The sequence below is a fragment of the Schistocerca piceifrons genome, chromosome 3, assembly GCF_021461385.2.
Source record: "Schistocerca piceifrons isolate TAMUIC-IGC-003096 chromosome 3, iqSchPice1.1, whole genome shotgun sequence".
Classification (NCBI taxonomy): domain Eukaryota; kingdom Metazoa; phylum Arthropoda; class Insecta; order Orthoptera; family Acrididae; genus Schistocerca; species Schistocerca piceifrons.
This window is the reverse complement of record NC_060140.1, coordinates 856,045,994-856,062,654: the sequence shown is the minus strand read 5'-3', so window position 1 is coordinate 856,062,654 and position 16,661 is coordinate 856,045,994. Positions and strand designations below refer to the sequence as shown.

Genomic DNA, 16,661 nt, shown 5'->3' with positions numbered 1-16,661 from the left:
TGAGCATTCTATCAGGTCTGAGACTCTAGATATTGCAATTCTTATAAAACAAAACATCTGTTAAAAAAAAGAAAAAATACATATATATTTTTTATAGAAAATATTAATATATTTTAGTAGTATCATTTTTATCTTCAAATATGTATAATAAATAAACTTGCTGCAAAAATTCATGATGTTATCTAAAAGAGTTTTTAAGATAAGCAATTTTAAAGTTTTGAATACAAATTAAATTTACCATTTCCGAAGGTTCGGAAAACGCAAAATATAAAAACTTTAAAAATTTCTAAAAAAAAAAAACTATAAGAGATACAGCAAAAAAATTTGCAGGTTGGTATTAGAACCATTTGAGCCAAATTTCATGAAAATCTAAGGAGGTGGGTGTAAAATTTATTTTTTATTGGGTGATTTGATATGGAATGACCCTTAAAGTACTCAGTAATGAAGCTGCTTTATAAAAAGGGAGAAAGGGATAATGTAGACAATTTTAGACCTATTTCTATGCCATCAGTGTTTGCTGAAGTTATTGAAAAGGCTGTGTATGTAAGGATAATTGATTATTTTACATCACATAATTTGCTATCAAATGTACAGTTCATCTTTAGAAGTCATTTATCTACAGAAAATGCTATATTATCTTTTCTCGGTGAGGTATGGATGGCTTAAAGGAAAGGTTTCAAACACTAGGTATATTTTTTAATTTAAGTAAGGTGTTTGATTGTTGATCACAAAATATTGCTCCAGAAGTTAGATCATTACAGAATATTGTTAGTAGCTCACAATTGGTTTACCTCTAACTTTCAATGACAGACAGCAAAAGGTCATTATTCTCAGTGTTGAGAATGGCTATGATGAGGGGTCTGAGTGAGGTACAGTCAAATGGGGGGTGTCCCAGGGATCAGTGTTGGGGCCACTTCTGTTCCTTATTTATATGTAAATGATATGCCTTCTAGTTTTATGGGTAATTCTAAAATATTTCTGTTTGCTGATGACATTAGTTTGGTAGTAAAGGATGTTGTGTGCAACATTTGCAGTTCATGTTTAAGTTCATGGCTTGTAGAAAATAAACTAACAGTAAATAAATCACAGTAAGACTCATTTTTTACAGTTTCTAACACACAGTTCAACAAAACCCAATATTTTAATTTCACAGAATGACATATGATTAGTGAAACTGAACTGTTCATATTTCTAGGTGTTCAGATAGGTAGTTAACTGTCGTGGAAAGCCCACGTTCAGGATCTTGTTCAAAGACTTAAAGCTGCCATTTTTACTATTACAATGGTATCTGGATTAAGTGATCGTTTGGCACGAAAATTAGTCTACTTTGCTTATTTTCATTTGCGTATGTTGTGTGGGGTATTCTAAAAGAATATTTTTGGCTCAGAAACAGGTGGTTTGGGCAATAAATATCAGCTTATTCCCAAGAATAAGCAGCTTTCACTCAGTTTATACTTGGTAGAAATCCAACATGGATTTGGATTGGACCTCCTTAACTCTTGTGCAAAAAGGTGTGAAGTATACTGCTACATCCATTTTCAATAAGCTACCAGAAGAATTCAAAAATCTCAGCAGTAATCCACGCGCTTTCAGATTGAAATTGAAGTGTTTCCTCATGGGTCACTCCTTCTGTTCTGTTGAGGAGTTCCTTGAAAAATTTAACTGATTCTTATGTTATATTGTTGACTGAGTTTACTTGGACTTATGGCTTGACCCTTTTTGGGTTCATAAACATTTTATTTTTATCTGTTATTACTTTTATGTTGTAACTTCATGGAGTGATATGTTCCATGACCTTGGAGATTTGTTCCTCAATTTGGTCCTCTGGAACTTGACTTGTAAAAACAAAAAAAATAGGAAATGTTGGATTTTCCCTGCTAGTGTTCTGGAAAACTATTGTAAACCATAAGAAATGTAGCTCACAGATTACTGTGCGTCTCGCTTCGCTTTCTTATTTGTATTTTTTCTAATGCAAAACTTTCTAGCAAACTAAAACAGTGTGCTGGATTGAACTCTAGACTAGACCTCCCAACTTTTGCAGCAAATGTCAGACCCTCTCTCCTACTTTCCAAACTGGACACATAAGCACCAGTTTCTGTACTTTCCGCGACTGAATTTCTGCACTCCTTAACTGTTTGTGTTAGATATTGCCACTATATCTGAGTGCAGAATTGCTAAGATAATCACCAGACACAAAGAACTGTCATCTACAGACATGTACAAAACTCACTTAGTAATGATGGAATTTCTTGAAGGCGACTGCCAGGTTTTCTGGACATCTGCAAGAATGCACATTTTCAACTTTTCATGGCATAACGAATAAACTCTTTCCACTAATATTTCGATCGTGCATCTCCCAGCCATCCTTTTAGTGAGCCAAAAGACTAACTACAAGGCCAGTGCAAGGCATGTGGATGAAGTGTCAGCGGAAGAATTGATATTTTCACAGCTATGTGCCCTAAATTTAATTTATTCATAGAAATGTCTCATTTTTGCAATGTTTGATGCAGCCACTGCCTGTAAATGTGTAGCGTTTCATTTGACACGGTAGTTGAGGGGTGTACCCGAACACTGTGAGATGACTTCTGTACCTTAAGCACCAGCTGCCTTGGTGCTGTTAAGGGGATTGCCTGCCATTTATCCCAAAAGGCAGAGGGGTCCGTCTGATAGATTTGCAAACTTGCTGCTCAGTGTCACGTTAGCTTAAACGGTGAGTTCACTGTAGGGAACTATCAGAAACAGTCAGGAGACCTGAAGAAGTGTCTTCCAGAGGTAAAATTAGAGACTGATAGCCTCGACCCACAGTGGAGCCACTGGTGGGGAAGTGACTGCTCCTCAGGAGTTCCAGTAGGAAAGGCTGGCTGAGAAACATCGAACTGTGACTTCCGGCAGCCTCAGAGTGCCAACAAGTGACCGGCAGAAATCTTTTTGAGTGGCTGCCTATAATGTGATCTAATGTTGTGCAGGTGTATAGCAAAAACTGGTAAACAGATTAATCGTAACAAAATTAATTTAACACTCTGCAGTGTAGTGTGTGCTGTTTTCAATCTTCCAGGCATAGTAAAACAGGGGCTCGAACCTGGAGCCTTGCTTCTTACCAGCTGAGCATCCCAGTTTCAAATGTGATCTGCCCTCATGACATGTTTTGCTGAAAAATAGGGGAAAGGTGGTCACAGACTTGAGGCTTGGATTGTGGGTAAGGGTGAGGAATGGTTTGAGTTCCAGTCTGGAACAGACTTTTAATATGTCAGGACTTTTAAAGCTGCCCTATCTTACTTGGCAACTTTGAAACAGGCGTGTGTGTGTGTGTGTGTGTGTGTGTGTGTGTGTGTGTGTGTGTGTGTGTGTGTGTGTGTGTGTAGCTGAAAAGTACTGTAGCCATATTCAAAGTTTCAGAGTTACAACATGGGCTGCAAAGCATGTAAAGCTGATATGAAACCTCCTGGCAGATTAAAACTGTGTGCCCGACCGAGACTCGAACTCGGGACCTTTGCCTTTCGCGGGCAAGTGCTCTACCAACTGAACTACCGAAGCACGACTCACGCCCGGTACTCACAGCTTTACTTCTGCCAGTACCTCGTCTCCTACCTTCCAAACTTCATGTAAAGCTGGCTTAATGGCTTTCACATTTCCTTGTGGTTATTAATGTATATGTATTGTAACAGTTGCATACCTCTACCAGAGCAGGATTCGAACTCAGAATCCCTGTTCACTTAAACAGTTTGGCCTGCATCCAGGCAGACAGCCTTTGGGTCACTACATTTTCCTCCTACTTCTGAACACTACATTGAGAGGTTGGGTATGTGGCAGTAGTACCATTGGGAGAATATTTCTGACACAGTTTTTAGTTCTCAGATCAGGAGTGTGCAATGGTTTTGTGTGTGTTTGTGATGTAAACGTTTAAGTGCCTTTTGAATTAACTTTAAATTACAAGGTATCCAAGCACACACTCCGTTTTTCAGAGGCTAAAAGCTCGCACATCGGACATCACTCGCGGAACCGTACAGAAGTCGGTCTGTGTTCTGAGCCAGCTGCCATTGTTTGGGCACATCCAGGTGAAAATGGCTCTGATCACACACGCTTACTTTGCGGAAGGGGATTTCAGCAAAGTGTCGCTGCTGCACGACACCTACCACCATCTGAATGGGTGTCTTGCAACCACTCCGCCACTTACCACCAATCCTCCTCCACCGCAGCTTTTTGTGGGTAAGTTTTAATGTCATGAAGCAGTATATGATTTAGTAGTGTATAATATCTCATACTTAGCATCAACAGTTAGAACAGAACTAGGAGTACTTTCCTGTAAAGTATCTTTCACTTCTTCTTCTCATTCATATTCTTATCCTCCTCCTTTTTTTGTGTGTGGTGTTTTTGGGAAAAAAAAGGTCGAAGTGGAGGCAGAGGTACTTTTATGAACAAGAAAAAAGTGTGTGTGTGTGTGTGTGTGTGTGTGTGTGTGTTTTAAATAGATGCTGTGGCCAAAATTTCATAATTTCCCCACCTTTCTTTTTCAGTTTAAAGACTAACACAAGCATTGTCAATTAAATTATAGGTTGGCGTTAAGGTTAATTTAATTCCTATAATCAAATTTCAATTGCAGAATGATTCAAAACAGCACACAGAACTAAACAAGATGGCTATTTAAGAGTGTCTAATATTCTGTAAAATGGCTTGTTCCATGTCGTCCATGTACTATGTGACCTGTAGAAAGCTATACAAAGTTCTCTAATTGGAATGTCCTTTCTACAAAAAGTGATTTTATTAGGTTCCAGATTTGCATTAAAAAATCTCTGAGCGCATTTTTCTGCACGACTTTGTTGGTCTTTTTCATGTGCCAGATGCCTCATTTCCATTCTTGATATGGCGCTTTATCTTGACATTGGATTTGACTTTCTAAAGCCCACATCATGTGAACAAATACTGATGATGTCACTTGTCCCAGAATTAATAAATGAATTTGTTTGCACATGCAGTTCATTGTTATTTATTCTATGCAGCTGTCCAGAGAAATGCTATGATGTTTCCAGAAGACCTTTGATAAACTGTAATTGATTGACTTCAGCAGTTCTGTATTGTGTGATTTGAGAGTACAAAACCTTGCAACCAAGGACATGGAGCACTCTGATCTCAAATGGTCTGAAGAACTTCCTGCAGTACTCTCTCTCAATATTGTTAGTAATTCAGATGAAATCAATTGGTCCTAAACTGTACTGGGCTGCTAAATTACATAGTACTCGTGTAACTTGTATGACTCAGTACATTCGGGTATAACAATGCTGGCAGGTAGATTCACCGAAGGAAAACTGTATTTTCATATTAGATTCAGATTTGTTCTGAAAACTTCCTTTGCAACAAACTAAGGGATCGTCTAGGCTCTGTATTCTCCAACCAAAATGTCTTTCACAGCAGTTTCGACAGTCACAATTTGCATTAGCAGATGAAAGCTTTTTCAGTTTCACATTTCTCTTATTGATTTTAGATCTTTAATGAAGCAACATTCATACAACTTGAGGAAGTAATTTTCCTGGCAGCCTACATTCATTTAGTATGCATGCTTCAAATGGTTTAGATATCTAAGTTTGAATATCTTTAGATAGTTCAGCTCTCTGACCAGAAAGACATTGTTATCATCCATTTTATTTGAAACTGTTAAATTTGATAGCCTGCAGCCAACAATAACATTTTTTTAGTACTCTTGAGAGTTATTCAGTTTTGTCCTCTTCAATAAAATATCCAGAATAGGGGCTGTTATAAATTGTCTGTGATAAGGTGGTTTGTTGTGTGATAAAGTGGATTTAAATGTTAACTATTTTTGGCTTTTAGTTAGGTTGCAGCAGATTTTAATTGCAGATTTTGTAGACAACTGTAGACTTATTGCACTACTGTCTACACTTGCCAGTTCTTTAATGAACTGCTGTTTGGCATGTTTTGAATATGGTTATTCATTTTGATATTAATTACTTCTGTTATGAACCAAAGATAAAATTACAACATTGCCTTAGTAAGGCAGGAAATATTTCTTCTTACAAAATATTGAGTAATTTAATTTCTAAATAGTGCGAGGTATCCTATGCTAACCAGCTAATTGAATGTTTTGTTGAGAAAATGGGTCAACAGAAACCTCCGATCTTACTCGTCGGCTTTGACCCGTGACGTAAGCGTATTGTGGTGTGTGACGTCATTACGGCGCGGAGTTTGGTTTGTGATTGTGGCGTGTTTGTAGATGTCGTGTGGGTGTTTGTCGTGCCCTCTGGTGGTGTGTTCGTGGTTTTCGTTTGTTTGGTGTGTTGGGGTCAGTTTGCTGTTGCTCAGTGGTGAGTGCTGTGTTCGTGGTTTTGAAGCGGAATTTGTATTAGTGAGTTAACGGTTTTGTGTGATGGTTAATGTAATGGTAATTGCTGTACGTCGGGTGAGTTTGTTATTGAGTGTATTCGGTTGTGGTTTTTTGTTCAGGAATGGATATGAAAGACCGCATGAATAGTGTTCGGTTGAGGGCGATGATGGGCGAGACACCGTTAGACCTGATCAAATTTCTACAACTATTCGGATTAATTGCCGAAGTTGTAAAGTGCTCTCTTTGCCGTGAGGCGATGAAATTGGTTAAAGTTCCGGCCTCTCGGACCAGGGACGGGTACATGTGGTGCTGCAGGAAAGATGGCGTATGGCATTCCATAAGGCGTGGTACCTGGTTCGAGAAGTCTAGATTGGGCATGCGTGAGATTGTGCTTGTTTCATATTATTTTTGTTATAGATCCCCACAGAGTTTTTGCGCGTTTGAGACTGGTGTGTGTGAGAGGACTGTTTTAGACTGGTATTCCTTTTGTCGTGAAGTGTGTTCAGAATTTGGTGTGAGTGAGAGGACTGTTTTAGACTGGTATTCCTTTTGTCGTGAAGTGTGTTCGGAATTTATTAAGTACAGGGGTAAGTTGGGGGGGCATGGGGTGGTTGTGGAGGTGGACGAGTCGCAGTTTGGGAAAAGGAAGTATGGGAGGGGGAAGTCTGTGGCTGGTCTTTGGGTGTGGGGGGCTGTTGTTCCGGGGGGTGGGGGTTCTGAATGTGTTTTTAGGGTTGTGGAGGGGAGGTCGAAGGCTGAATTAGTGGGGTTAATTGAGGAGTATGTAGAGCCGGGGTCCACAGTAGTTTCCGATGCTTTTTCTTCTTATAGGGGGTTGGGTGAGAGGGGATTTAATCATTTAGTAGTGAACCACAGTTTAGAGTTTAAGAATTATGATACAGGGGCTTGCACTAACACAATTGAGGGGATGTGGGGGGTGGTTAAGTCAGTTCTTGGGAGGGGGAAGAGGTGCTCTTCCAACCTTCAGTCTCATTTAGATGAGTACTGTTGGCGGAAGAGTGTCCCAGAGGGCTATTGCATTGTTTGGGTTTTTTAAGGGCTGTGGGTAAAATGTATAGGCCGAAAGTGGTTAGTTAGGGTGGGCTGGGTAGGTGGGTGGGTGGCTGTGGTTCAGGGTGGGGTGGGTGGTTTATTTTGTTGTATAGTGTTTGTTAAGGTGGGTGGGGGGGGGGGAGTGTGTGTGTGTTTTCTTTTTGTTGTGGAGGATCTATTTTGTTGAAGTTTTTGTTGAGTTGTAGTGTGTGATTGAGATGTTTTTTATGTTGTATTTGGTTTATGTTTGTGGTTTTTTTATTTTGGGGTTGTGGGGGAGGGGGTTGACGTTTGGGTGGGTTGGGTTTTTATTTTAGTTCAGTATTTTTTCGTGTGTGTGTGTGTGTGTGTGTGTGTGTGTGTGTGGGCGCGCGCGCGCGTGTGTGTGCATTTGTGTGTGATTGTGGTGGCCAATCTAGTTTGTGGGGCTGGAACTTTTTTGTGGTAAGTTCCCTTTTTTTTTGTTTTTGGTGTATGTGTTGTGTATTGGGTATAGGGAAGTGTTTCATTGAGATTTGTGGCTGTGAAGGTTGGTATTGGTATTCGTATTGGAAGATGTGTTTGAGATCATAGGTCATGGGTAGTGGTCGATATGGGATTGGTAACTGGTGTTGAGCTATATAGCTGGAGGGAAGTGTGAATCTCAATGTTTGGTGGAGTATGCCAATTTTTGTAATTGGAGATGTGATCGGGAGTGCTGTTGAGCTGTATAGGTCAAGGGAAGTGTTTGATCCCAATTTATGGGATCGGGAGCTGCTGTAGATGAATGTAGGATAAGGGAAGTGTTTGTTTGTTATGGTTTGTGGTATTTTTTGATTTTTGTATTGGGTGTTGGGATCGGGAGATTCTGTTGAGCTATATAGGTCAAGGGAAGTGTTCGATCACAATTTATGGGATCGGGAGCTGCTGTAGTTGTATGTAGGTTAAGGGAAGTGTTTGTTTGCTTTGGTTAGTGGTGTTTTTTGAGTTTTGTATTGGGGGATGTGATCGGGAGATTCTGTTGAGCTATATAGGTCAAGGGAAGTGTTCGATCCTAATTTATGGGATCGGGAGCTGTTGTAGATGTATGTAGGTTTAAGGGAAGTGTTTGTTTGCTATGGTTTGTGGTGTTTTGTGAGTTTTGTATTGGGGGATGTGATCGGGAGGTTCTGTTGAGCTATATAGGTCAAGGGAAGTGTTCGATCCCAATTTATGGGATCGGGAGTTACTGTAGATCTATGTAGGTCAAGGGAAGTGTCTGATTCCGGATAAGAATGTGTTTTTTGGTATTTGGTCAGTTTTGTGATGTTGATTTTTTTCGTCGTTTTGCGTGGTTTTGTATGGCGGTCGGTGGCTACGTTTGTGTATATTTAGTTTCTCCCCACCCAAAAACCCCCAGTTTCCCACACTTGTCCTGTTAGTCATTAGGCTTTTTGTGAAACCTGTGTATTTCAGTGTTTATGATACGTATGCGATGTTTTTATATCCGCCATATTGGAATTGTCGTTTATGGTCGTTTCCGCCATATTTGTGACGTCATGGGTCAAAGCCGACAGGTAAGATCGGACGCTTCTGTATTTCCGAGAAAATAATACTGTAGTGTATATAGAATCTGTGTATCAAACATGCCCAAAATTAAACCAGGAGATCTTGTTGGCATCATTGGCTGAGCTAAAGAACTTGCTGCCATTAGCTGGCTGTGGGCTTATTTTGTATGTGCAACCTCTCCTCCCAACACCTCCCTCCACACTCATAACGCCTGCCTCCAGTAATCTGAGATGGGTCATATTAACTCCTTGTGAGGGTTGTGTCCATAGTTACTAAGCATGCATCAAAAGGAAATTCATTGTTATTACAGGGTAACTGTTGGAACTGTGTAATTCAATAATTGATAAAGATGAGAATAAGAAGAAATTCGACACTGTGAAAAGTTACAAACATAGGGAAGCTTGGGGAGTGTTTCCTTGCAGTGAAGAAGAACTGGATTCTGATGGAAGCAGAGCACTGCTAGACATGTCGTGCTTGTGAGGGTGGCAGTGGACTAGTGTGGACCACCAGAGACAGCTATGAGGTGGGACAATATAATCAACTCACCAGCACACCTGAAGGTGGTGAGGTGGATACTTGCTGAAATCGGATCTACCAGCTAGAAGGAATTATTTATACTATTACTCTTTTATCTTGGACATTGAGATTAGATGTAGTTGAGGAGCGCATCACCACAAAGAAGCCCTGGGAGAGTACGCATCCATTCTCTGACCCACACATTGGCCTGATCTGTGTACTTTTACCTCTCTTTAAAATATTTCTCACCTGTAACATCAATATTGGTTTCAGTGCCTCAATTTTACCAACCCTTGGTACCATCACTGTTACATTAAATTCTAGCTGATGTCACTAACTGAAGTTGGACCCACTCTTGAACAAGGGACTTGATAACCTTCTTTTTAGTCCCTTAATTTCCCCCACCCCACCAACAACCAACCAACAGTTTGCAACTTACCAAAGTACTGTGGTGCGTGGATACACAAATCTGGCTGCATGCCTCAGAAATATCCTTTGGTCATCAACATTGGGAAAAGAAGTGTTACTGACAGAGACGTACAGAATTACGTTCTACAGTATATTCAGCTAGTCATTATGTGTTTCACCATTTTGTCAGTAGACATTACATGGGTCACATTGCAAACAGTCCTAGGTCTCAGTTATCATAGTGTGACTATTAACTTTTGTCTCAATACCTCAGACAATCTACATTCCTTCCCTCAGTGTTCAATCCCGTTCGCTCACGTGCCCACGTACGCTCTGTGTTCGAGGCCTGTCGGCGCGAGACCTGGTGCTGCAGTTCCGGCACAAGGCGCTGCTCCTGTTCAAACTCCTGCTACTGGAGCGCCGCATCGTCTTCTACCGCTCCCCCGTGCAGCCGCTTTGCACCGCCATCCTGTCGCTGCTCTCTCTGCACCCTGGCATGCTGGAGGCGGGTCTCTCAGAGTCTGCCTGTGTCAGGTACTGTCTGCGGCATCATAGAGCAGAGGCCGGCACGTTTCCATTGTGTGTGTGTACATTCCAAAATACTGGACGAATATAGTGTGGCTATTTGCATGCTGTGAGTTGCTCAGCCTTGGGATACATGTTTTACATGGCTATGTACAGGATTTCACCACATATTTGCCTAGATGTTTGGTTTGAAAAAGGCTTTTTCAAAATTATCCACAAACATTTCTACTAGCAGATGAGATCATGGAGGGCCCACTACTAATCCATTTGTTGGCAGAATGTCTTTTGGGAACAAAAACAATTTTGCTTTAGATGTAGCTGTACCATGTCTATAATCTGTATTGCTTAACTGTTAAATCAGTTTGTGGCACATAGTGCTCCATTCGTGGTGCATACTCCTAGTAGCAGGCTGCCTATCTAATTTTCTAGGCACAACAAAAATTTGGTTTTCAGTACTTGGAGTGGTTGTTCAACATATTTAAAATCTGAAAATGCTCTCATAACATACTCGATGAGAGGTATAATCTTACGTTAAAGGTTTACCACAGTAATACATGTTTTGCTGTGGACTCCCCATTATCTCCTCCGCTAGCAAAAATGTTTGTGGATAATTTTGAAACAACTTTCTTAAATCAACCTTGAGTGAAATATGTGGTGAAGCCCTAGTGCTTCAGCTACATAGTAATGTGCCGTTTATGTGGGAAAGAACAACTGGGCAGCTCTAAACATTTCTCTGAAATATGAACAGAAACACGAATGTACAGTTCTACATGGAAACAGGAGGCACAGCCATTAATTTTCTAGACATTAATATTGACATCAACACAGGATGCCATCAGCCACTGCACTGAGTGTCAGTTCGGATTTCACAATAATAAGCACTGTCAAAGCAGTAGCTGTAAACGATGGTTACCAGCCCACTCTCATTGAGAGTATTTTCTAGAAAAAGCTTAAATGCTAGTGTATCCATTGACAGTGCCCCAAACAATTGCCAGTATAAGATGTGTATTACCGGTTGCTGGCAGAGTGCCTGCTGAAATATTGTCTGTAAACCACACACACTTACGCAATAAAAGTAGAAAAATTTTGCTTTGGACACTTCAACAGAACTGCCTGTTTGATATACTGGAGACGAAGGGACACCACAGGAACTGTGCTCAACAGTGACAGAGTGAGCAGACTGGCTTCAGGTACTCTCTACACCTGCTAACGAAAAACCTAAATTGTTGTGTGGCCCATCTTCTAGTTGTGCTCCATTATAAATGGATGTGCCAGTAATTTATTTTAGTAGTCTGTGATTGTGGATGTGTTAGTATTTTGCATATGTAGTATTAGTAGTTAATATCTTAGGAGCTTGTAAATTCTTTTCTTTGTTTATGTTTGCACCAGTGTGTGCAGTAACATCTTTTTCAGTAATGATAGACATTGGGCTAATAACTCAAAACTTGGGTTACAAAAATAATAAGTAGTGGCAAAAAGTGTGTTTCCTCCCTATAATTATGTTTCATTGAGTACCCACAGTGAAGTAAACAGAAAAAAAGTATAATTGACTTTTAAATTGAATGTTTTGTAGGTATTTTATTAAAAAAACTGAGGCAATAAACATTTGGTGCCATATACTTCTAACACACTTTTTTTATTGTATTGGTACTTGGCCAGTGCACAGTTGAAAATTCGCATTCATATCTGTAGGTTGTGGTAAATGGTATCAGTATTCTTCAAACCTTTTTAATAGTGATCTATACTTGCTACAAACCCTTTGCCAAAAGTTGTCAGTTCGGTTTTATTGAGATCTGTTTTCAATGTCTTCCTTCGTAGAGTTAAATAAACGGTACCTTGGGTCTGATTTCACTACCAGAAATTTTCACTCACTCAAAGTGGCATTTATTTATTGATTTTACAAATCAGGAAATAGGTTGCTATTAGAATTTATTACTGATAATGTCAGTGCTCGTTTATTTCACTTTTGAATGAATATGCTGAATGCTGGTATCGAGCCTTACTGTTAGTTCTGGGACTACAGCACTGCAAAAGCTTTTGTGGTCACTTGTTTACAAACTGCATGTTGGCTTCTGTCTCGGATTCTTTGGCCTACATTTGTTTGATGATTTTTCCAGCAACAGTGGGTGAAACTTTGATAATGTATGATGTCAGAAAAATCATCAAACAAACATTGGCCGAAGAACCCAAGACAGAAGCCAAGAGGAAGTTTGTCAATTCTGGGAGCATTGAGACTTCCTTAGCTTCAACTGTGCACACTCACAACACTCACATGTATGACCCCCCCCCCCCCCCACACACACACACGTATGACCCCCCCCCCCCCCCCCCCCACACACACACACTAAAATAAGATGCGGTATGGATCAGGAAATTGAATTTGACTGTCTTACACAAGGGTTCAGATTTATAACTATTTCTTGTTACTGATAGCCTTCTCCTCAATAATCAAACTTGACAGAATACTATATGCCACTACCTTCAACTGAGTGTGTGATCAGTAATTCAGTTAAACCTTGTACCATTTCACATGACCAACTGTTATTTCAGAAAATTTAATCATCCGCTGATGAATGATTTTGAAGTCTGTCTTGAGATGACTCGTACATCAATTCACCATTTACTCTGCCGACAGACTGCTGCTACCTGCACCCCAAAACCTAGGACAAACAAACCTATTGTCGTGGTCGGAGATGGAGTTTTACACCTTCTCTTAATTCAACCACAGGGCCCCAGCTTTTGCAGCACCTTTTCCCTTCCGTGCTGCAAATCTATCCTCTTGCTATTCCTTTTCCCTTCTCTTGGGGAACACGTCTTAGGTGTTTTTGGGAATGTGTTCTCCATTTTCAGTAACTGACATAAGAACAGTCTCACCACTGTTTTTCATTCCTTTTCCTTTCTTTGTTCACCTTCTCCTATCCTTCCTCCACTTCAGTGTTTGAGGCTATTATTTTTCTTCATTCCCACAGACTCTTGAAGGCCAGCCTGCGTGTCTAATGCATAACAGGTGACTGGGTAAAGCGTAATTCCCAGCCCTGTATCGACAGGCAGGGTTCGCACATACCTCCTGATGCAGACCAGGCCCAGGGAGGGGTGATTGCTTAAGCTGCTGCTTTTCCAAATTGCCGATTGGTCCCACTGTCAGGTGTTTGGGTGGGGTGAACAATCACATAAGGCAGGTGAGGCCTCCTTTGAGAGGGGGGGGGGGGTCCCTCAGTTGGATGAATTGTACCGCTGGAGACACTGGCAGTCATGAGGGATTTTCCCGCAGTGAGCCAATTATCATCTTCGCAGTCAACATCTACCAAATGTAACTGGAATGAAGCTCCCGATTCAAACACCCTCCCAGTTGCATCTCGATTTCTCGTGGTTTCATGTGCTGAAGATGGTCAATCTTTTGCAATGGTAGATCCGTTTCTTATTCCGAAAGGTGTTGATGCCATTGCCAGCCCTGTGAAATCCTGCTATTGTTTATGCAATGGCACTTTGGTTTTGGAGACTACTTCTGATTCACAAGCACAAAAGCTGCTTGCCACTTTGTTTCTCCACAACTACGTCATTCATGTCGAGGCCCGTAGAATTCTGAATTACTGGCATGGTGTTATTTACACGAGGCTGCTCAATGGTCTGACCGAGGCAGAAATCCAAACATGCTTCTTTGATCAGGGTGTCATTGCCGTCCATCAGGTGATGAAAAGGTAGATGCATCCTTAGTGCCCACATGCACTCTTTTTCTCACCTTTGATAAGAGTCGTGCTTCTGTCCAAGATCAAAGCAGGCTGTGGAGTTATCACAGTAAGGCCGTACATTCCGAATCAAATGCCAGTGTCATCATTTTAACCACACTCAAATGTCTTGCCAACAACCAGCCAGATGTGTAACCAGTGGTAGGGACATGCACGAACGTGATTGTCCACTCCTCCTCCCTACTGTATCAATCGCAATTGTGACCATGCTGCCTCCTCTCAAAATTGTCCCATATATCTCAGTGAGGAGGATGACCAGGAAATCGGCGTGAAGGAAAAAGGGCCTTACCTGGTCACTCGCAAGTTATTGGCTTGTCGCAAACCCTGTGTTCTACCATCTGGCACTTAGTACTGTTCTTACATCATCTCGCTCCATGAAGGACATGGCCACGCAGACATGTGACCTCAAATTCAGCACTGCAGTTGTGAAATCGCCGTCTTCTCATCCAGCTGTGCAACAGGCCATCAAACATTTGCCTCTCAGGCAAAGTCACCTGCTACACAATTGGCAGACTGGAAAAGACAGGAGTACTCCGATGAAGACTTCCTATGTCCCGCCAGCCAACAAACATCGGAGTCATCCTCTGCCAACTGGAAAGGCTCCAAGAAGTCAAAAGCAAACGGTCTTCTAATTCACCAAAACAGAGATCCTCGTTGATGGTGGCGCCATGTGATACCTTAGCCCTGCCAACCTCCGTGTCGCCGGTGCACACCGCCAACCATTTTTCTGCCTTGGACTGTGCAGATTGACAGAGGGAGAATGTCGACACCTCTGTAGATCTCACGGAGCAGGATCCTCCAGCTTCTGTGCCCTGTAGCACTGTCTTTTTGACTGGCACTCGGCAGCCGCCAAGGTGACACCCCTTCATATTTTCCCTCCTCCCTTTTCCTCTTTTGGACTTTCCTTCAGTGGAACGTTCATGGCCTTTGATCAAACAAAGAGGATTTCTGGCTGCTCTTAGAATCGTTTCTCTGCCTCCAGGAAACAAAATTGCATCCTCACGACTGCTTTGAGCTATCACATTTCTTTCTGATTAATTTTGACCTTGGCCGTGTTTTTCGATTTGGTGAAAGTGTATGACACTGCTGGAGGACTGGTATCCTCTGTACTCTCTACACGTGGGGGCTCCCGTGGCCCCATGCCCCATTTCCTTCAGGAATTTTTAAAAGACGAAGTTTTCAAGCTACATGTGGGTTCCGCCCTGTTGGACACCTTTATCCAGGGAAACAGGGTGCCTCAGGGTTCCGTCCTGATCATCATCCTCTTTGCTATTGCCATCAACGCTATAGTGGCCTGTCTCCTGCCGGGCATCTCCAAGTCCCTTTTCATTGATGATTTCTTATATCTGTTGCAGTTCTGCATAGACTTGTCTCATTGAGCAGCGTTTTCAGTGATGTCTCAAGCGTTTTCACTTGTGGAGCATCGACAGTGGCTTTCGTTTTTTCACTGACAAAACCGTTTGTATGACTTGCAGTTGGTTTCTTCCACCGGTTGACATCTTGGGCCTGTTGCTCTTCCATTCGGTGAAACTATGAAATTCCTGTGACTCGTGCTCGATAGGAAACTTATTTGGCCTTCCCTGTGTCTTACCTAGCAGCTCACTATGTACAGTCCCTCATTGTACTGTGTGTCCTCAGAGGTACTTTCTGGGGAGCAGATTGAACAACCCTCATCCATTTGTACCGGATCTTTGTCTGTTTGAAATTAGACTATTGGTGTTTCATTTATGCATCGGCATGTCTGTCCCTCTTATGCCATCTCAACAATATTGTGGCATCTGTTTGGCAACTGGCACCTTTTACACAAGCCTGGTTGAGTGTCTGTGTGCAGGAGCTGCCAAACTACCGCTGTTCTACCGACGTGACTTTCTCCTCAGTAGATATGCATGCTGTATGTCTGCCATGCTCAGAAACCCTTCTTCGATAACTCCTTTGATCGGCAGTATGAAGTGCATCCCTCTGTTACCTCCTGGAGTTCACTTTTGGCTCTTGCTCCGGCAGCTTAACTTCACACTACCTGCCACTTTCCCGATGGGTGTAAACCCTTCACCACCTTGGCTTCAAGTGGCAGCCCGTGTTCAAATTGACCTTCATTCACTTCCTGAGGACACTACTCCAGCCTCGTTCTACCACCTTCAGTTTCATGACCTTTGTTCAGAACTTCGTGATAGCACATTTATCTACACTGATGGCTCTTGGACTGACTGGTGTTGGGTGTGCCTTCGTCATTGGCACCAATATTTTTCAGTATCGGCTTCCGGAACACTGCTCAGTATCTACAGCAGAGCTCTTCGCCCTGTATCAGGCCACGCAGTACATCCGGTGACACAGGATTTTGAATTGCGTCATTAACTCAGATTCTCTCTGTGCCCTTCAAAGCCTTTGTATGCTGTGTACCATTCATCCTTTAGTGCAACTGGTCCAGGAAAGCTGTCACTTGCTCACTCTTGATGAAGCCACTGTGTTGTTTATGTGGGTTCCTGGTGAAGTCAGTCTGACAGGAAACAAGGCAGTTGACGCTGCTGCCAAAGCTGCAGACCTTGTACCTCATG

The 16,661-nt window shown here is 41.8% G+C and overlaps 1 protein-coding gene across 1 annotated transcript in view; it reads left to right on the top strand.

Moving 5' to 3' along the window:
• Positions 1–16,661, top strand: part of LOC124788104 (late secretory pathway protein AVL9 homolog) — a 98,797-nt gene that overhangs the window by 23,758 nt on the left and 58,378 nt on the right. The window contains exons 3-4 of the mRNA XM_047255222.1: positions 3,963–4,206; positions 10,183–10,372. Of these exons, the coding sequence (XP_047111178.1) occupies positions 3,963–4,206; positions 10,183–10,372 (434 nt within the window). The remainder of the gene's footprint in view (positions 1–3,962; positions 4,207–10,182; positions 10,373–16,661) is intronic.